At 42.2% G+C, this 22890-nt stretch overlaps 1 protein-coding gene across 2 annotated transcripts in view; it reads left to right on the top strand.

Moving 5' to 3' along the window:
• Positions 1–3613: 3613 nt before the first annotated feature.
• The window catches only part of gpr158a (G protein-coupled receptor 158a), a 55170-nt gene continuing 35893 nt past the window's right edge, over positions 3614–22890 (top strand). Inside the window, exons 1-2 of one of the 2 annotated variants that reach the window (XM_067486754.1) lie at positions 3614–5006; positions 14400–14505. In XM_067486754.1, the coding sequence (XP_067342855.1) occupies positions 4153–5006; positions 14400–14505 (960 nt within the window). In that variant the 5' untranslated portion in view covers positions 3614–4152. The remainder of the gene's footprint in view (positions 5007–14399; positions 14506–22890) is intronic. The other variant, XM_067486755.1, reaches the window with a different exon arrangement.

Below are 22890 nucleotides of genomic sequence, written 5' to 3'. Positions count from 1 at the left end.
GCACTGCACAGCTGGGGAGGGGAAAGCTGTGTCGGGGGTTCCTTGTGGTCCGTGGACGACCCCCTTACCTACTGAGCTACAGCCGCCCCCTCATTGGTAAACTTAATAAGTTCCAATTTAAAAAATTCGAAAGATGAATTATCTTACCAGTTTATCTTAAACTGGAATGCACTGGTTAACTGAGTACTAACATGTTAATAGGAGATTTGAGCTGTAAAGTTTGGGTTTGCCCAACAATCACTGGCCAGCTAAAATGCTGAAGGCTCTATGAAATATTATCAGAACTTGCAGAACTTTCAAATGGTCAAACTGTGCATTATGTTTCACCACATTTTTTCAACTGTTTGTGATTCTGTGATTTTCCACGACAACTGTGTATTCAACTCTTGAGTACAAGCACACAATACTACTCATCCTTTTAAATAAATAATAATAATTTTATTGCAATATTAGCAATGAACAATCCAGCAAGAATTGCACAGAAATGAAAAACACATTTGTCCTTTAAGCCCACAGTACAGAGGACAGTTTTGAGTCCTCCTTTAGGCGTCATTGCCACCCAGGTGAATTTAATCCTCAGCTGAATTTGTTAATAATGTAATCAATTCAGGTGACAAATCCTCTCCCCCACACTTTGGATATGAAATTCACCAGCTCTCGATTACCCTGATATAAAACTGTTTAGACTTCCATGATACAGCAGTGAAATGTGCTCAATTTTTAAAGTAAATTCATTAGTGTAAGCAAATCAGTTAGTCCCTCTTTCAAGGTTCAGGTAAAACTGAAAAAGGAAAAAAAAACAGCCTCTACAACAACATATTTTGCCAAATTTAGATATTACTTAGCGATAGTTTGTACCTTACCTTTTACAGGTAAATCACATTTGCCTGTTTGAGTTACGCGTCCAGCCAACACTGAGGTAAGCAGCTTTGCATCACGTAAAATAAAGAGATTTGTGTTGTTCTTTTGTGCACTTGAGCATTGTACTCTAAAGGCACATGCCATTGTTTGAAAGATGGAGCGGCTTGATTTATTTAATTTTTTTCATGTAGCTTATTCTGCATTAGTCTACATTAAAATGAAGCATGTAATGCTTTAAAGTTTATAGAAATCCATATCTTGAAATGATTTTTGTTATGATTTTCTCAGGTAGGTTTAAATGTTAGGCTACAGTGCACGAATTAGCACAAGCACGTTTTCAATGAAAAAATGTGCAATAACAACAACCACTGTTTGCAAAGATCCCTGGTCATGAGTAATCTACAAGCTCACTTTTTTCTTAGTTTTTACTTGTACAATATGTATGTATTATTGTAAAATAAACCACATTTTGATGTGTTACTCAATTTGCTAGTTAACATTTGAGTGCTCGCAGACATGCTTTTCTCAAAACGTGAATACACCTCCAAATGACTAAAACAAGAAGTTTGGCTTAGTAGCAAACTGTGCAACTTCTGCATAATTTAATGCACGTTGGCGAAAATGGTGAATACATTTCCTGATCACCACAAAAGCCACATTATGCTTCTTTTTATTACCAGCATGTGACCGATTGTGTCTAATATCATGGCACAGTCTAGACGAGCTGTAGCATTTTCTGTTTCTGAATCCCCTCTGTGTGCACAGGGAGCCGTGAGGCATAAACAGAAGAGGCCGCCTGCCTGCCCCTCCCAGCCAGTTAGTTAGAACGAATGAAGACTTTCAGGAAAATGGGAATTTCAAGCAAGTCCATTTGCCACTGAACAGCACCTTTGGGACATAAAGCCAATCAGACACACCAGCTGTAGGCTCTAATAAATTCACTCTGTCACACAATTTCCAGCTGCTGTGGCTAATGCCAACACAACAGGAAGTGTAGCAAGTTAGCTGATCGTAGTTTAAATCTATACATAAGCATATTGATATTTTAATAAACTTAGATTCTGACTACAAACAGAGCAGTAAGTTTAAAGCCTCTAATGACCAAATTAAATCTGGTCACTTATTTAGGCACTTAACTCTATGGCAGCATGTGTGGTCTGAGTGAGGAAGGACTTCAGAGAGACAGAATCAAGGACAGCGCAATATTGATTTACTGGCCATGCATATTAATATGGCTTCATATTAAGATTCCCCTATCATATTCCATACAGTGGTTTCCCCATTTCCTACTGCCTGTTTGCATAAAAGACAAGCAAACAGCTTCGGATGCAGCTGTATGTATATAGACAGGTCACGAAATCAGGTTCCATATACTGTAGCAGCATCCCCTGACTGCCAATGCAGCACACAGGCCGACTCCAAGCTCTGTCGCCCTCCGTCACGCCTGTCTGCCCTCACACTGCTTCCAGGATGAGATGCCTCTAGCCCACACAGTGTGACGTGACATGAACCTACATCCAGGAGACAGAGAGGGAGAGACAACATAACAGCCTGAACTAATATGAAGGAGAGAGAGAGAGACAGAGAAAAATAAATCAGCCTTCTCTCTCACCGCCCAATAAACATTAGATCCACCAGCGCAGTTTGCCTGCATATGAAACTATTGATTATTTATTAATTTGAAACATGTCCAGGTTGAAGGGAAGACATGACTGAATTTTTAACAGTGCCAACGGACCCGCTGGTTTGGAAACATTCTTGTGCAGTTTCACCTGAGTCAAAATGACTTAAATAGTTTTGTGTCTATTTTTGGGTTGGGTCATTTTGGTCTTTTGGTGTCTATTTGTGGACATTTTATCAAGTGTTGGGTATTTTGTGTCCTTTTTGGGGCAATTTTCTATTTATATTGTTGAAATTTTGTGCTTGTTTTCGAGTATTTTGTATCTGTTCTTGGGGAATTTTGTGTCTGTTTTGGTCATTTGCATCTTTCTTAACCCTCTTGTGTCTTTTTTGAATATTTACGGTGTGGTTTGCTTCACGTTGCTTCACATTGTGTTTCACATTGCCATTTTAAAGTCTCAGCCTCTTCCTGTTCTGCATTCTACAAGAGTTTGGGGCCTGTTGGTACAGCAGAGGCTTTTTTCATTAAGTCCACAAGAACGTCAGTGAGGTTTTGCAATGGACACTGCTGTTGTTTGGCTCACAGCTGGTGTCCTTTGTGTTTCGTGCAGCCCAGTCAAATTCCCCCATGACAAAATGCAACCATTTCTTTATAGACCCTCTTTTGCACGGGGGTATTTTGGAGCCAAAGTGGGACAGGATTGCTCAAACAGCACTCTATGCTGTACCATTAGGGATTCCCTTAAATTCCCTGAAAATGTATTTTCTCCAACTGTTTATTGCTATGAGTCATGAGAAATGGGTTTCCTGTTGTATGCTCCCGTATCCCCTTACTCAGGCCAAATCTCGATTTGCTGGTCTAAATGCCGCGCTAAAGCCTAATAAAGTCAGCCGCGGATGACTTTGTCAGTTTCAGCACTGAAGAGGCTTTTTAACAGCTTCATCAGTTTCAGCACCAGACAGCTCCCTCACCGCTCCACCAAACACGGTTCCTCCGTGATTGACAGACGAAGGGGCCATACGCAGATCGATGGCGCGCCTGGAGTCCTATGAGAAGAAGCAGAAGACGGGGCTTTGAGAGCGCGCAGCTCCTGGTGTGTCTCTTCGTGGCTTTTATAGGCCTACTTACTGCTTGTTGTGGTCAAAAGAGGGCGGAGTACGCTTGTCTTCCAAGTGAGAAACTCTATCACTCGGCACCTCTTGAAAAATATATAAATATAATAATATCCTGCCCCCTCCCTGTTTTGATTCAGTCCGTGTAGCCTACACGCAGAGGAAGGACGTCCGCTGCACAGCAAAGCCAAGACAAGTCAGTCTTGGCACAGTGACAGAGAGAGCGAGAAAGAGAGAGAGAGAGAGAGAGATAGGTGGGGGGAAACAGCTGCAAGCGAATGCTCAACATCAACAAGCAGTATGAGGCATCTGTAAAGGAAGAAGAAGGGGTTTGGCGAGGACAGCGAGGGAGTTCCTTAGCTTTTTCCATCTCCTTTGCATTTTGATTTGAAGAACAGAGCCGCATAGCTCACAAGAACGTCCTACAAGTGGTGATGCGATGGTTTAGCGAAGCAATTTGATAGATTTCTTTTTTTTTTTAACAGCACACCCGCCCGAGGAGACTCTTATTCCGAGCAGCGATCCCCCCAAACATCTGTGGAGGCTCTGTGGAGGGAGATGGCTGTCTTCCGTCTGTCGTTGCTGCTGCAAGTGGGATTTGTGATCGGATCAAACCACAAATACGCGGAACGGTCCGCGCATGGAGAAGATATCGGAACACTCGAGGCGATTTACGGCGCTCAGACGCACCGTCGGCAGTCGGCGCATCTCCGCGCGCCTCAACATCCTCCCTGGGAGACGGCGGAGCTGCCGCAGAAAAGAGAGGAGCATCACCCCAGGGTGATCACGGCTTTTCTTCACACGGGGGACTCGACCACCTTAAAACACGTCAACTGCTCGCGGAGGTACGAGCTCACCTCTCTGCGGGGAAGGTCACACGCCACCCCGCATCACTCCATGAGCAGCGTGCTGGATACGGTGCTGCACGCCACAAACTTCCTCAACATGATCTTGCAAGCCAACAGGTCCAGGGAGCAGAGTCTCCGGCGAGACATTGAGTGGTACCATGCCCTAGTCAGGAGTATACTGGAGGGAGACGCCAAGATTCACCGGGCTGTTGTCACCTTTAGCGCGGATTCGAGGCCCTCGGTGCTTCTCCAAGCCACCAGAGCCGGTGAGGAGATAGTTCTCCAAGATCTCTCGATCACGGCCCACCACCATCTCCAAACAGAGTGGTTCCACGAAGTCAAAAACATGAAGAAGCCCAGCTTCAGTAAGAGGGTGCTGAGCCAAGACTTTAGATCAGTTAACAATTCTTTAAAAAGAGGAGAAAGTTTTATCCCGGACAAGACGCATGTCAAATGGTCTGCGCCTTACCTGGAGTGTGAAAATGGGAATTTTGTTCCCCGTTGGCTTTTGACCTTATCAGCTGCTTTCTACGGCCTGAAGCCCAACCTGGTTCCTGAATTCAGGTAGGCACACAAAATTAAATGAAAACCAAATTCCCAATTGAGCTTATTTAATCATCACTTTTCCCTTGAAACAAATGAAAAGCCTGCTCAGAGAGTTTGACAGACACCTGTAATGTTATCACCTGTCAGATTCATGTGAGAAGTGATTTTGTCTTTTTACAGGTGAGGTCAGGCAGGTTAAACCACCACTACATCACCAGTCCCCACAAACCTGGATAGGGCCCACCTGTCTGTCTTTCCTTCCCAAATATACCGCAGCCTCCCACTGGCCTCTTGTTACGTGAGGGGGATTTTCTTCTCTCCTCCAGTCTCACAAGGCGGGGGATGCTAAAAATAACTCTGGATGTTACTTGATGTAGCAGCGTTGGAAACCTCTGGCTACAGGCCCTAATTAATTTTTCAAACTCGCTTGGCTGTATGCTTTACTACTCAGGAAATGTCATGTGCCCTGTCTTTTACCTTTTTACAAAGGGATGGTGGTGGGGGGGCAACATTTGTGATGAGTCAGAAGCTTTATGAGATGAGACAAATTGAAAAAAAAAAAGCACAGCAGCCAGAATCAGCAGATAAAGAATTTTTTGGGGGGGCTTCGTGCAGCCCATGTCCTGAAGCCAACCCCTGCTGCTGGTGTAATGTGTTTATGCCAGCAGAGTTAAGACTCCATAAGATCCTGACCAACATCTTCCCAATGAATATTTAATCCTGCTCACTAGTTGTGTGTGTGTGTGTGTGTGTGTGTGTGTTCGCGCACCGCCTTGGATGAATCTTTAATTGATACACTCGAGCTGCTCGCAGGCAGGCAAATGAGTCAAAAACCTGCAGTGATTATTCTGTAATAGGCTATCAGCTACCTGGTGTTATCCCAGACTAAAGCCTCTCAGAGCAGCTTGCACACTCAAGCTCACACTCCTGTGCTGAAGCAATCTGATAGCAAATTAGCCTGTGCACTCAGCTCAGCCGCTGCCAACGGAGCAGTTCTGTTGTCCATTTCCCCTCGTCTCAACTGAGGCTTCCTCCATAAAATCCAAGGAGTGAAATGTGTGAGTGTTTTGTATTTTGTGCTCTGCAGAGTGGCAAGTCCAGTGGCACTAAAAGAAATATCCTATTGTGCTGCAAACGGGCACAGAGGGTTTCTTCAGTGTATTCTGTGTTTAGGAATTCCTTTTGTTCAAAAGAAGCATTTCTCCAATCCAAATATGGCCATTTTGATACTTTAGCACCACTTTTAAACTCACTGTACACTGTTTATAATGTACTTTTACAGTATATTAGGGATTTGCTTTTACAGCCATTGCTAAAGAAAAAGAGAGGATGTTTTAATGCTAATGAAAGACCAATGCAAGTATTCAGTACTATCAGTCAAAAGTACTCTTTATGCTCAATGGCCAATTTTGGATCAATTAATGTTTATTATTGGATTAGAATTAGTGATGCATTGTAGTGGTCATCGCTGTAAAGTCACAGTTGTAAACTTTTTTTTTTTTTTATTATTATTTATGGAATATTTGACTTACTTCATGTACTGCTGGGTAGCTCATGACTTGCACAGGTTTTATTTTGCATTGCTACTCTGAGTAGGGAAATGTGGTGGAGTAAAAGTAGGATGTTTGCTTGTGAAATGTAGTGAGGTTAAAGTAAGATGTACTGCAGGAAAAAAACATAATTACTCAAGTAAAGTAGAAATACCCTAAAACTGCACTTGGGTTTTTTTCCACAATCAGAAGTCACCGCCAGTGCCCAGATTGCATAGATTAGCACAGTACCTCCAATGTTTATCATTTGTTTAAAAATAGTGTAGATGCTGGTTATCATATGATAACTTGTGACAGCAAGCCGTTTCCTCCTGTTTATGTAGGAGCTTCATATTTCCTGTCACACACAGACCTGAGCATGGCCTTGAATTGTCATCATCTGCAACAAGTAAAAGTTTTCACTTTGTACACATTGCTGTGCTGTAGAAGTGAATGAACCCATTCTTCACAAATGCATCCGAAAACCTGATAGCCGCGGTCTAATTTATGGATTTTTACTTGTGATGGATGGAAATTCAAAAGAGAAAATACCTTAAATCTTAATTTGACTGTTCTTATTCCAGCTTTTCTGCAATTGTGTGTCTAGACAGGGTTCATCTGGGATTAACTCTACAGACATTAAACTTGTTTTTGTCTTATGTTGTTTTGTGTTTATTTTGGATATTTTAAAAGTTGTTGATCATTTTTGAATTTGTATGTAATTTTTCTGTGTTTTTTCTGCGTGTCTGTGTGGTTGATTTCACGTTGTTTGATGTTGCTTTTTCAAACAAGTAACATGCACAGAACCTCTGAAGGCTCTGGCCCATGGACACCCTGACGTCTTGGGTCTCCAGGTCTCTGCCCAGCAAGCCTACTAGTAATTGATTTGTGAATATTTCGAACTACACCTTTTGCACCATCTCGTTTCTTTCTCACCACATATCATGCCTGTCTTAGTTGCTCATATACAGTAGATGCTGGGAGGTCAACCTCCCTGTATGTACCTCAGCAGCCTGCCAGATAAGACAGGAAGGAGGGGAAATGCTGGCTAATATAACCGCCTCAGACATCAGCTCTCCTCCCTTTCCCCTCCAGATGAATACACAATCGATAAAACAATGAATTAATAATGAAAGATGTAGAACATCAAACCTGCATGAGCCATCTTCAGTCCAGCCTATTACTGCTTCAGTCACTTCCTGTTTGGACTCGTGATGTTGCAAGAATCAAGGTGTCTTGTTTTGAGCTTCCATGCATCTCAAATATGAAAACCACACAAAATCGAGTCTGTTTATCGCCTTTTTTGTTTGTTGAACAAGCAGGTGCTAAACGACTTGTTAGAGCAGGAGTGTGCGGACATGTGTTTGAGATAGATCGACCTGTTGTTTCTGTAAAGGTGCAAGAAATCGCACCTCTCGCACTTCATCTTTTTCTCTGGCCCGTCTGTCTCTTCATCTGCACACGATCCACAGGGGAGAGAGCTGAGACCGCAGAAGGCTGGCTGTTTTCAAGCGTGCAGTGTGTGTGTATCTGCGTGTGTGTGTGCTTGCTATTGTTGGAGGCTGAGACATTCTTCAGGATGATACTGTACTGTCCTAATTGGCAGATCAATGTAACATCTGACACAAACTTGTGACTACACAGACACACACAAATGGAGAAACCAGTCTCAAGGAAAACACAAAGGGGGAATACGCAAGAGAAAAACAATCCGAGAACATGAGGCAGGAGGTTGCGAACCCCCTGCACTTCAAACTCACCTTTCACAACACAGAGCTTAATTGCTTTAAGACGGAAGCTCAGGCAGCAGCAGTATAATCAGGCAAACTAATTGAAGCTGTCTTAAAAAAGTACAACTACAAGATAAAGAAACACACATTTTTCAGCATATTTCTCCAAAGGCTAAACAGCATCTAATTAGATGGCAACATCCTCTTCATTTGTGCTCGGCTTTGCTTCCTGTTTTGTGGCACAAGCAGAAAGAGTCTGGACCGCCTGACTGCTGTGAGATGCCCAGAGTGGGAGGCCTCGAGCTCCAGGAGGGGCCAGCAGCATCTGCTTAGATGGACACAATCCAGAAACAAATAGGCAGGAAAGCCCACAATTCCTGGGGCCATTGTACGTGAACATATGTTGCTGAGATGAAAAAGAGCAGGAGGATGTAAGAATGTGCACCTTTTCCACTGACGCCAACCTGACGCAAGCAGGGGTTAAAGATCCCTGAGGTGCCTCTTCTCTCGCTGCTGATGTCACTGGGACTCCACAGCTCAGTAAGGTGGTCTGTCAGTACAATGCCTTCAGCTAGTAAATGTCAGCATTACAGGAAATCTAACTACCCAGCCTCTCTGGCTCGCTTTAAGGTGATATTATGCTCCTAATCGTACTGCTAATGATGGGAATGAACGCAATGATTCTGGTAGTATTAAACCGATGCAATTCAGCTGGCTCCCAAAGGATTATACATTTCTAACATCATTAGTTTATCCTTCACTAATCTGGCATGAGAGACGTGGAGCTGCATTGGGATAGTGGAGGCCTGTACAGTGGATGTCTTAATAAATATGAGACAATTAAAAGCAAAATACTGTTGAAAGACTTGGCAGCTTTGTAACTTAATATTCGACACATACAATATCAGATTTTAATATTTTATTCTTTGTCCTAAAGCTCATCCTACAGCCGTCCGCAGCATTTGAAGATTTATTAATTAAGGTAAAAAACACTAAAGTTGTGAACTGTAATATTATGTCAGTAATTGTAAGATGACATTTTTCAGGTTTACTCCAGTACAGTTTAGTAAGTTTAGGAATAGTATTGGCGCAAAGACTAAATAGTGATTATTCCTTTTTTGTTCTCATTCAAACTACACAAGAGCTGTTTATTTCTGATGTACAATCAAACATGTCATTAGCTCACTGTCAGGTTTATGTAGTCATTTTTTTTTTTTCTAAGAGAGAGGCCAACTGTGAAAATAATGAAAAAGTCTTTATTAGTTTTCTTTGACGGCCGCTTTGCCACCGGCACGGTGTCTTCTTTGACGACCAGCGACAGAACTCAATAAAATGACCCTGGTTGCTCGAAACTCTTGTAGACGGGCAGCATGTTTCCCAGCGGCTACACTTGCATTAGCTCCTGCCCGTCCTGTCAGCTTAATGCATTTCCATCACTTAAGGGACATTTTCTATTGAAGGGCTGTGTGAGTGGCTCTTGCATTGCGATTGTTCCAGGACATAATGCATGAACTGTGGCGTTCTAAAAGGACAGCGGTGTGTTCTTGTCAAGACGCGGGGCCAGGAGAAATGAGTTCATTGGAGCGTGCAAGTCTTCGGGACACATCCATAACCTAAAGAGTCGTGTTTGTGCTCGCGCAAGTGTTCACCTCTGCTTTTCATTATTCTTGTGCACACAACCAGTGAAGCTGGAGATGTCAGAGTTTATTCCTTCTGTTTCAGCAGAACACACTGAATGTCCCTAATATGAGCCGGTCAAGTTCTTTAGTTTGTTATATTCATACACTTACAGTAGTTATACACAGTTTAGTTCAAAATAATGAGTTCAACATTTTTTAAAGATCTCATATTATAGCCGTTTCATTTTCAGCAAGTAAAATCAGTTCCCTGATGTCCTCAGGAGACTCGTGTGAGATCACAGCTCTGTTCTAACCCTGTCTATATGAGGAGGCCTGCCGCTGGATCTCTGCCTGTCGCTGAGGCACAAGATCACACAGGTGATTTTTTTTGGGGGGACAAGGGCGCCATCTTGTGATGCCAGCAGTCGGTTTACCTGTGCCTACTTCCGTGGTAAGAATGGGTTACCTGTATAATTTTTGTTTGTCTAAAAATGATTTAAACTTGATGAATAGAACGTGGAAAGTCTTTCTCGCAAAGGAAAGAAAGTCAAATCTCGTAAAACCACTAAATGTGTGCGACATCAGATTTGCTTTGCCACATTAACTGTCAAGACTGATGAAGGAAAGAGAGTAGAGTGGTAGATTCTGGACACTTAAGGCTCACAATCAGCATTAGCTGATTAGGACTGGAGCTCAGGACTCATGATGTTTGGTTCACGAGTAATGCAGTTCTTTTCATGGCTTGTTGGTAGATATAAAGGCCAAATTTCATTGCCTCTCCCTAGGGATCAGATCAGAACACATTTTTATCTTCGAACCCGACCCAAACCCGAGGGTATGGTAGCTGAACCTGACTAAAGCCTGAGGCAGCTGAGTTTGTGCTGTGGTTTTTTTTTACCCGAAAGTAACACTGGCCACTGTAGGCAGCATGTTTAATAGCACTTTAAATTAGAATAAAGAAAAAACAGGGATTTGTTGTTTAAGAATTTTAAATGTTTCTAAGTATATTTAGTAATACTAACCTGCATGACCAAAGCTAACTTGAATCCAAATGTAATTTCTAAAATTCTATCTGAACCCAACTCTGGGTCAAAGCCCTCCTCTACTTGTCCTACATCCAGTCCACTTACCTTTACGTGAACAACGAGAACCCATTGCACAAGACGTTGGTGACTTAGTAAAAGAGTATGAGAAAAGAGTAACACACATTCTGTTGCTTCGTCCTCCCTGGTTTAATGAGTGACAGCGAGAACAGCGCTGGTTGAGTCAGCGGTTAGTGAGAATAAATGAGCTGATCAATCTGAGACCATTAGTGGGCCTATATAGAGACATACAGCTTTCATTCATGAATACACCAAAGACTGACTTGTGACAAAGAGGGCACATGAAGGCCCCCTTTGCGAGGATGTTTTGATGAATATCCGTTTATAGCCATTACCCAGATACATCTGCAGTCAACACCCTGAGCTACGCCTCGGCGAAGATTCGCACAGTCTGACTGGTCTGTCAGAAAGACCAGAATCCCTGCTGGCGGGATGCTTCTCTCTTTGCTGGTCTGGCCTTTGGACCCACAAAGAATAGAGGATAAAAGGAGGGATCACTCCTGGGGCACCACTATCTGCAGTGATAATCCTGTCTTTGTGCCTGAGGGCCTTCACGGCCACCATGATTATGCCCCTGCCTGTGTTGCTCGTCGGCGCGCTTAAATTACAACCGGCTCTTTGTACTCGCCACCTCCGCTTTGCACCTAGCACGCCGAGTCTTTTTTTTCGCAAGCTATTTTATACTTCATATGTCAACTTTGGCTGAGATGCTGAAGAGTGCCTGGGGAGTTAGAAGCACAAGAAAAAAAAAAAAAAGAGAGGAGGTGATGGTGGGGGGAGAAAAGAAAACAGGCTATTTTTCACTTCACTTTTAAAAGGAAGGCCCAACCCAATGTTAATGCTTGAGCTACCATTGAGAAAGACATTTTGATGAATCCTTCATCCTAAACAAATGGTCATAATCCTGTGCTGAGTTTCAGACTCTGTTTCCCAGCTTTATTACATAAGAGAGAATTGAAACGGAGGTAAATTTAACCAGCAGTGAAACAACCGGCAGTGCAGTGGAAAAACAGTGAGGTCAGTTTGCCCCAAGGCAGGACGGGAACAGGAGTTATTAATAACAGACGCATGAGCAAGGAGCGCGTTGCATTCGCCTGGTGTCCGCTGGGAGCCAGGTGAAGTAAAGTAGCTCCGGTACACCTGGACAAGATGCCACACCAGCAGTGTGTGTGTGAATGTGTGTGTTTTTGTGAGCGTATATTTGAGCAAGTTGTCAGATAAGAGAGATGAAGAAAGTACTGGTGACATAAGCGATGTCAGTGCTGGTATTTAATGTCCTGATCTAAGTATTAATAGGTATTTAAATGTACTGACGTAGTGTTTGGGCTTTGCTTTAGAGAAATGTCTTCATGTTGACAAGGACACCTTTAGTTCTCCTGCAAAGGACGCTATGGTGCACGAGGCTGGTTTAGTGACATTTATTCTTAGCATTGTTCAGAATAAGCATGTCTCTCTGTGATTTTGAGCCGAAAATCTATCAAAGTTAGCAGTGGCTGTTTTCTGCTTTTCTCTTTGCTTTTTGTTAAGCGCATAACAACATAAAGCCCCTGTGAACGTTCAAACAAGCACGACGGGAGGTGGAGGTCATTACAAAGTCAAACACTGATTAATTTTCAGTGACGCCGCTCCAGGTTGTCTGATTAAACAAAATGCAGCACTGCTTCAGCCATGTGCATATTTATTTTGTATTTTTGTGATATTGATTACACTACGATGTCTGTTGGACGCTGCACAAGAACAAGCATGTTTGTGTCAGCCATTAATTATGTAAATGTGTTTGAGAGAGCCAAAGTTGGATCACACTCAACTCCCCCCCCCTCTTGCTGCAGAATATCTCGGTGTCATGACACTTGTCCTGCTGAGAGATGTACAGCATGTCTTCCACAAACTTTAAAGTCAGTATGGATTTTCTAACAACACTTCGCCTCTGGCCAGGCTCTGTTTTTAAGTCCTCCAGCAGGGAAAAGGCTGAACGTGGGCTGAGGTCGCTTGGAGACAGTTAAGGGCTTCCTGTTAAACTGCACAGCGTATTGTCTTGCATTAAAGAAACAGAAAAAAAATCTATGTATATTTGCTCGTTTTTAATTGCACATACTGTATTCAGCTACTTGTTTGTCTGGTGGGTTGCAGCTGTCAAATTGCAAAGGTGCATGCCACGCCGGCGAAAAGACATTCAGAATTAGAGCCTGACCAGACGCTGACCTTCTCTTCATAGAGTTTTAGGCAGCTAAGTAGGTGCAAATCCTCTGCAGTCCTGTGAGAACTTTCTGCCTGGCTCAGCTGGCTGAAAGGGAGCAAATAAACCTTCAGCGTTTGCGGTAAATGGTCTAGTGGCAGTTTATTGTCTCTCTGGGTTTGAAGCTGTGGACTTGTTGTGGACAGTTTTTGCAGATACTTAGCAAGCCATATGCATTCCTGAATTTGCAATGTAGCCTTTTAAGTTTCAATGTGTATTCTTCGAAATCAGTGTTTCACTGTACATCTTTTGTTCCTACTCTCTTGGATGCTTTAGGACAAGTAAACAGAAAGTATACTGCATGGTTGCCATGGAATCTGTTAGTTAGCAGTGGGCTATAATTTTGGCCCTTTTTTCAATTAAATGCAAATAGTGGCACTTAGACACAGAGCAAACTCTGACACAGGTTTTCAAGAATGAGTTTGGGATCGGTCAAGTCACTGCATGTGACAAATAATCTTAGTAATTGTAATGTTTTATACTCTCCTCACTGATCCTGGAATGAGAGCATGATGCAAGGAATGGAAGACAAAATGTACAACTGTGAAACAAGGCAAACATGATGCTTCAGCAGTCCCATAAAGCTAAATCGAGTCAGCATTTTTCAAGGTTACCGTCTAGTTGAGACAAACTTTCATCTTTTATTTCTATAGACAGTAGTTTCATGCGGATCTTAAAGCACGTTTATGAGCTGTGTCACAACCCCCATTGCGGCAACTATGAATAGTCAAGCAAAAACAGGGGGCAAACTGCAATAACTAACTTCACGTTGTTTTAGAATAACATGCACTTCTTCCCCTCATCTCAGGCTTTGTATTTGACACCTCTCCATGCACAAGAACCACAGAGATGTAAAATGACTCCGAAATTCGGAAATAAGGACCAATGACCTAAAACTATCCAAAGGTGGAGGTGAAAAATGTTGTAATGACACTTAATGACTAAGAAACATCAGAAACAAAACATCCAAAATGTAAATGTAAAACCAAAAAAACACGCAAAAGCAGAAAACTACCCAAATAAGACACAAAACATCCAAAATTAAAAAGATAAACACACACAATAGCAAACTAAATAGCCCAAAAGTAACTGAAGCCACAACATTTCCAAAACGTTTGATGTTAATTTAGCAAAAACAGAATTTAGTGAACTAAAAGGAAACAGCCAGTTTAATGACGTCCTCCTTCCTTGCAGGGGCATGGTGCGGGTGGACATAAACCTGCAGGATGTTGACATCGACCAGTGCTCCACTGATGGCTGGTTTGCCGGAACCCATCGATGCAACCTGACCACTATGGAGGTGAGTGTGCCTAACATGCAGAATAAGCAGAAGATTGATTAGCTGTACAAAACTGAGCTGTAACGTACTGTACACACATTCACACACACAATCTCCACGAGACACTAAATGGAAAAGCACGAAACCTGTACATCTGGTGGTAAATGGATAGTGAGCTGATTCTACTTTAATGAGACTGATATGACCCTGTTCTTTTTTTTTCTCAACAATTAATATGTGGTGCATTACTGTAGTTTGACTAGTTTCCATAGCAGATCATTTTTTTCTTGTTTTTCGTGTGTTTTGTGTGCTTTGTGTGCTTTGACCCCCTCTATGAGAGTATGGTTCAGTGTGTCAGGGTTACAGTGAAAAATGTTTTGGTAACACGTGAAACTTTCTTAAAACACCTGCGTCTGGGTTATTACCTTCATCAAGGTTGAGCTGGTTTGAAATATGATGTCTGGTGAAAGCTAATGCAACGTTAACCTAATTTTCCCCATTACCAGTCATCTGGGTGACCATCATTCTTTTTAACCAGGCAACCAACAGAGATGCAGGATAAAGATTGGTTCCAAAGCTTAAAGGTCTGTTTATGGGATCTGGAAATATATTTAATTTGAGGTGTAAGAGATGGGAATGTCAGAAACACGTTCAGCATTAGCAGAGGAGAAAATAGCCCAGCTCTTTCCTTAGTGATGATAAATAGCCTGTCTCAAGGCCATGTGGACATGTGAGCATGACCATGTGGACAAGATGGTAAAAGTAAAGCTATTCATTTGAAATTATTTCTATTCTATTTTATATTCTCCTGTTTGAAATGGGGAAACTTTGAACGATCATTTTTAAAATAATAAATACTAGTTAGGGTGGCAACGACAAGCAGTAAGTAGAAAACGACATATTAACTTCTGGCAACCTCCAGCACCTGCTGTCACATCCTTTCTTTCCTAAACCTTTGTGCCTAAACCCAACCAACTGCTGATGGCACAGATGTCGTTCATCTTTTTTAAGTGTTTAGATGAAACTAGAGTGTATTAGCTGCCATTATGGTGCCATTGCAAGACACAGTCAAACGCATTTTGACGCGCTGCACCAAAGGGATGCAGTTTAAAACAAAGGCAGTTATTAGGAGGCTGAGAGTCCGATCAGAAGGACTGGAGGAATTATCATTAATACGGCCAATTTATGGCTATTTTTCAGGCCACTGGGGGCAGCTAAAATAAGCTGTAAACAACACAGATATATTATCATCCTTTGTGTTGACAAGTCAAACATGTTATCAACAGTCAAGAGTATTTACACATACTGCAACACTAGCATTGATTTGGAGTTTCTCTCTCATTTTGCTCTGCTTTGGGCAAAACCAACTTCTTATTCATATTTGGCGCCTTCGTTTTGGTACTGGTAGGATGCAGTGGGCTTGTGAGAGCCTTTCTGTAAAAAAAACAACTTAGAAATGCCAATAAGGACTCGAACGATAACCCTGTGGACCAAACAGGTCGCTAAAAGATGCCGACACGTGTATGTTGCTATGCGTGTCCCTGCCTTTATAAGAGTAGTCATGTGATCCTTTATTAATATAAAAATACTAATTACATCCACTTTTAGGGACGTGTAGTCCCTGAAATTTGATAAACTTTAATTGACAGAAATGGAGAGATTTTGTTAACAGCTATTGCAACCAGTGCCATAATATATGTGAAATTTCTAAAAATCAGACATTTCAATTGCCTTTAGTTTGCTTTTATTGTACCCTTTCATTTGCAGAGAGTTGCTGTTAAGCTATAGTAGCTGCTAGCTCGCTGATCGATGGTCCCCAATGGTTCCTACCTGCCAATTCAGTTGCGTCGTTAGGGGCGATAGAAGAGGTGATGTAGATCAAACTGCTTCACAATGCATGTGATGGATTGCAGCGAGTCTCTCTGAATTATTAATCACTCTCTTTGTCTGAGCACTTCCACCTCTCGACTGACAGTCAATGCCAGAGACATCTCACATAGCGTATGCGTCTATATGTACGAGTGGCTACGAGAACAGAAACACACTGTTGCTAGAATAGATTTGAACTGGGTCTGCAAAATAATGATCATTGAGTTCTTACTGTGCAGGAGTGTGAATATTTACAGTTCAATCATGGAAGCTGTTCTAGTGATGGGATGCTGCAGGATGTGTCTTGTCTTGCACGACAGCTTTATCATGCATTATCATCATATCGGTGAGACAAACATCACACAAAGATGGGGAAGGCTACATTGACCAAGCAGCAGTGATTCAAACTACCTTGTTATCTCTTGCGCACTGGTGACTTTGTGTTTTATTTATAAATTATAAACGATCCCCTCATATCATACCAGTCTTGTGCAAGTATGAATTACAACATACCATGTTGTACAACATACCACTGTAACAGCTAACAACCTTCCTTCCTGGTCTTAAAGTGCACGACCAGGTAAATTAGAGCTGATGTGGGAGGCTGATGTTTCTCCAGCTATGAATAGAAAGCACGACTGCAGTGTAATCAAGCCTTGTAGAAGTGTGTGTGTGTGTGTGTGTGTGTGGTAATGTGATAGAAAAAGAAGCATCCGGAGGAATGTCCTGTATTTGCAAGTGGGGATTCAATTGGTTTTATTGGTGGATTTTTCCCATGCAGGTATCCTCTCTGTCTGTGCAGCAATTTGTTGTTTAATAGGTTTCTTTGGGGCCATTTAAATAAAAAAGACAGACATTTTAAGCTGCTATAGATCCATGTTAGAGGCTTTTTCTTTGTTTTACTGAAAGCAAAGCAGTGGTCTTCGCTGCTTTTGGAGCAGTTTATTTATGCAAGTGTTTTATTGACTGAGTCACATTTCCAATCCACTGAAACACTGCACTTTGACTCCACATTGTTTTTCATGCACAACTCTGTCGGGATGTAGTCAACATCTATACATTTTGTCCATCACACACAACCACTGTTGTTCTCCTTCCTCCGAGCAGCTTTTGAAGCACTGTCATTCCAGCAATTGAATTTGACAACACGCAGTGGCTGGCTCCCTGGCCTCCCCTCACATGCTGCCTCATCCAGGCATACAGGCAGCCCAAACTCAGATGCTATGGATAACTGTTTCAACAGACAAACGGAGGCAAAACAAAATGAGTCTTGGACTGCTGACAAGGATAACACAATAGCTGAACAGGATCTTAGCTATTTCAAAGGTAATACTTTCTTTGGTTCTTTCCCGGGATGATCTATTTCACAAACTCATCCTGCTACAGTATTGGAAAGACAAGATAAAACCTAAGCATGGTGCACACTGTTGCCTGTTGGTGAGTGTAGGTGCAATAACACCCAACTTAATCGAGTTACATTTTCTGGCATGCTGTGGGGGATGACATACTGTGGATAAGGTTGTAAACACAACCCTCACAAGCCCGTGAAGATGTAAAGAAAAGTTTTATCAAACAATTGACTTTCATTAACCTCTGTAACCATCCTCAAAACAGACAAACAGCCTCTCTCGTTCTCTGCGGCTTGTGTAATGTCACCTGCATTTAGCAGTAAGGTGAACAAGTATTGTCAAACTTTAATGAAATTAAACACTGAAGCAAAGAGACCGAGGTTCTTCAGTTCATGATTGGAGGCCAACATATATTGTTTGCTGACGATGCCTAAACATAATTACAGAAATTGAAATAAATACACAATTTCCATATTGTTGAAAATTGTTGTTTTTGCAATAGGCATTGTATACGCGGTATTACCATAACTGAAGAAATACAACCAGAATGCTGTCATAGCAATCAATGTTATTATCAACTCAAACTGCAGGCCAGGCCGCTGAGAGCATTGGATTTCTTTGATTTGTTTCCAGCCTTGTATATAATCACAGTGAAACTAACTGAATCATTGTATAGAAAAGCACAGAGCCCAAAGATTATCCACCGCCATCTCGACTTAATTTCCTGCTGAAAAGGATTATACATGTTTGAGGTTTTCACGTCTGTTTTTCTACCCCTCATCTCTCACTAATGGCACTTCCATTAGTGTATTTCACCGTTCTTCAAAAGTCTAGGACTTTGCCGCCCTGGGGGCACCTTTCATACAAGCATGTTGCTGTGGATGATGATGAATGTTTCAATCAATTAGCTTATTGCTCAGAACAAGTGGTGGGCCCCTGGGGAACTGTAGCCTGTGAAAGGCACTGACACATAACCTGAGTGATTGTTCCAGCCACACGACAAGGACTCCTGACTCTTCGCCGTTTCTTGTCGAGGGCTTTTGAGAGTGAGGCGCGAGGGCCACTAGTTAGAAAATGAACATTTATAAATTGTTTTGATTGATCGTGCTTTTAGTGACAGTCCCCCACTTTGTTCCAAACTGACCGACTTTGGAGGAATTTTAAATTTTTTTCAGACATTTATAGTATACAGAGGATTAATCCTGCAAGGCGTGACTGTCCACACTAAAAACTTCAAACACTACACCCCTCACACTCCTCAAACACATGCACAAAATAGGTGCCGAGCCCCTGTGTGGCAGGGGACGTTTGATGGTGTTGCCGTGTTGTGCACTGAACACCACGTGTGGTGGATTTTTGCCTCGCTGTGGCTCCCTCTTTGTTGCTGAAACGCTGAACAGGATATTCTAGTGCTGTCTGTTGAATCACTTTTACATCTTGACCTTGGTTCACAAGGTTGTCCTGGCCCAAGCTGCTACCATCTCAATCACACGCTGATTTCTCTGTCGCGCACCTTTTGCTGCTGAATTAATAGCACTGTCAGTGTGAAGCAACTGCTGTTCGGTCTGCTCTTGCCTTCTGTCTCTCTCTGGGTTTCTCTTTCTCTCTTACTTGCAAACAGACAAGTGTACAACCGTGGTCTCTATTTTCATAATTCCAACAGCTTTTTGATGATGTGTCTTTCCCATATCATGTCTGTGTGATAAACTTTTCATCTTCCCACTGTGACATTTAACCTATACTGTGTCACTGTGCAGATTATTGTCTCCATAGTTTGTCTGCTTGATCGGAGTTGTATTCTCACAGCGTTAACCTTTTATGAGAATTGTTTGTGTCCAAGTAGTTTTCGTCTGTTTGAACTGTAACAACAGAGAGGGGCTGGAATTATGGCGGAAAGTTTAAAGGTTGCGGGGACTTCATAGAGCTCCAGTGATCTGCTGATCAGTAAATATTGGAGCCAGACTTATTTTACTTATCTGGGTCTGTGGACTTACCGGTTTCCTGTGTGTGGAAGAGTTGGCCTACCTTGTTTATGCATATCCTGAGGATTTTCAGAGTGTCTGGATTATGAAGCAATAGACAAAGTATGGAAGTCATAGTAGCCGTGTTTACTGACTGCTGCCTTCACTCCAGTACACACTGAAATTGGTTGTTGACATGAACCCTGCAATGAGTCTGCGTTTCCCCAGTAAACCTGTTTTCTACCAGATGTGTTTTTCCACAAGAGGCTTTGGGACACTCATGCCTTTTTCATTATTTGTCTGGATCTATGTCACTCAAGATAGCCCTGATATTTTTCTTCTCAACCAAAGTGTTCCGGTCCTTCTTGGAGATCCCAAGGCTTTTCCAGGCTATTTGGGATATATAATCTCTCCGGTGTCTGGCACAGCTCGCCTAGGAGTCCTTTCACAGCGAGGCATCCACGAGGATCAAATGCACCGCAATTGAAGATCAGCTAAGCTAAATCTTTTCAACATTAAAGAGCTCTGGTTCTAGACTGAGCTTCTTGCAGATACTGAGGCCCGAAGGTTGATTCCACACAATGTGCAAAGTCAATTAATATTTGCTGCTTGTGTTTAAGATCTTAGTCTTGGTGTATGCCAGGTGTGTCAAGCTCCAGGCCTCAAGGGCTCTAGCTCTGTCTCTTTTCCAGCTATACCTGCCCATCTTTTATCTTCCAGCTTCTGACTAATTGAACACATGCCCGTGACTCAGTAGTAAAGTGACACAGTAAGGGATGTGACTTAGAAACATTATGGGAAAGAACCAAGTAGGAGTAAAAAAAATGACAACATGTGCCAAGTGGAGGTGTTTGAACACACTAAACCTGTGTAGCATATCACTGTAGAGTTAATGTGCCTCTGCTGCCTCTTTTTAGCACGAGGCCAACAAAACATTATTGTCATGTCATTGTAAGGCAGGTGCATTGTACAAAATCAGCAAACAGCAAACTCTATTCAGGACGTTCTATCACAATGATTTTCTACAGTTTTCATTAATAGTGATAAAAAAAAAGTGAAAAAAAGTGCAAAGGTCCATGTTGAAACGATTTCTTAGACTTAGAAACTTAAAACCAAGAAAGCAGGTTGGCTGAGATTAAAGACAACAGAGATTACAAGTTAGAGGGAGCTGTAGCTGTTGCAATGTAAGGTGAGGGGAAAAAAGTGGCGCACTTCCATTTTTCCAGTCCCCATGACCATGTGACACTGCCACGAGGGTGTCAGGAAACTATGTGCACATCTGACCCCTTTCTGAGCAGAGTTCATTTTCCTTTTGTTTGTAGCTTGTCGTGTGCATGTTTGGGGTGTTTGTCTTTGCAGGACTGTTTGCAATAGTCAAAATTACAAAAGTCAAAAATTGAACTGAGTAAGCGTGTGCCTGCCTGGTTCGCTTTAACACTTACGTAAGCTGTGAATGTGATTATGAAAGCCATATCCCAGCGGTGTTTGTTGTGTGCACTAAGGAGCTGTATGTGTTTATTAGTCCCAGCCTGATGGAAATGTTAAGCTCCCTCTAGGCCAGAGTGTTTATCTCGTTGGTGTTTAGGCTTTGGTCTTTGGACAGCACCCAAAGTGAGGCCCCTGTCCGGGCAGCGCCACTCGGGCTAACTCCTGCTAGTTGACCTCGTTTAAAGGCCTGGCTGACTGTCTAGTTGTCCCTCTCATCAAATAGCCACAGTCATCCGGCTCTCTGCAGTGTCCCTGTGACTGCTTTCTCTGTGTGTGTGTGTGTGAGACTGACTTGGAGTAATGCACAGAGCTCAGATTCTGGTCTGAGCCAGACCCAGCACCAATTTATTTAGCCTTGTCCCTGTCTGACAGCTGAAAAAAAAAAAAAAAGAGGATGGGTACAATCCCAGCCTGAAGCAAGTATTTTGACGTCAAAACTCTGATCGTGTTCCATCTTCCTGTCTCATTCACTCTTGTTCTCTCACATTCACACACGCACACACGCACACACACACACACACACACACACACACACGCGCACACACACACACACACACACACACACGCACACACACACACACCTTTCTTAGGCTTGCTGCTGTATCCATCTTGAAGCTTTCAGTAAGTAGAGACCCACCTGTGCAGCCAGTTACTCCCAGGTTTCATTGGAGTTTTTTCTTAATATATAGGATCTACTATTGTAATCTTATGGTATTAATTAATAAGTCACATAGAAGGTGGTGATGTATTTTTTATTTAGTTTGATGTCTTCTCCAGTTATTATTATCATCAAACCATGTATAGTTTTAAACATTAGAAATTAAGTTTAAAACTCAAGCATTGCTTGAATGAAGTCCACCGGGGTTAGAATGTTTGAAATCAAAGGAGCAGATCCTTTTTTTGCTCTTTAAACTATTGGTCTCGCCGAACTTCCTGCATACTAGACTTCCAATAGGGGATATAGGTTACACCCTCCATATCAAGTAAAAACCCATAGTTTTCTAATTCTGGTTCTCCAATTAGCAATACACACATTTTGTTCCATGAAAAGCAAACAAATAACGAATTACCAAAACATAATTATTCACTGTTAACTAAGTATGTACAACGCATTCTTTTAAAACAAACAGCGGCTTATTGTTTTATTTCCCTGGTGCCCCGACACACATCCTGAGTAAAACAAATTTGCAGCACACTATGCTACATGCAAACACCTGCACAGACACTGTATGTGCTGTGTAAATAGGCCCTCACATATTTCTTTTCTCCTATTAATTCTCTTTCTGAGCATTGTATAGTTCAGTCTGTAATTATTGCACGATAAGCTTTTCCTCAAGGTTTGTTGCATCTACTACGTAAGTGTCATTGTGTCCTCTGTATTTAATGTTATTTGTTAATTGTCGTTTTGTGTTTTTGTGGTTGTGTTCTGTCCCTTTGGAACCTTTTACTCAATTTCTGGTCATCATGTTTTATTTTTTGGTCCTGTTTTAGCTTTGAGTGGGTAGAGCCCCATGCCTCTTGGTCCAGGCCTGTGCCACTTGGGTTATTTGATGGATGCAGAAACTGAGTTCAGTTCTCCGAATATCCAAAATGCTGGACCCAGAAAAAAACAATACAGGCGGCAAGTGAGTGGAATGGCAGTTTATTGAAATAATATGGGAGTGAATGGAGAAGCGGGCAGATTATCAGGACGAGCGAGTTCAGCGGGGTGGGGTGGGGTGGGGGCATAGTAGTGGTAA

This window comes from Channa argus, chromosome 19, assembly GCF_033026475.1.
Source record: "Channa argus isolate prfri chromosome 19, Channa argus male v1.0, whole genome shotgun sequence".
NCBI lineage: Eukaryota > Metazoa > Chordata > Actinopteri > Anabantiformes > Channidae > Channa > Channa argus.
Note: the sequence above shows the minus strand (reverse complement) of the source record. Positions and strands in the feature narration are given on the sequence as shown.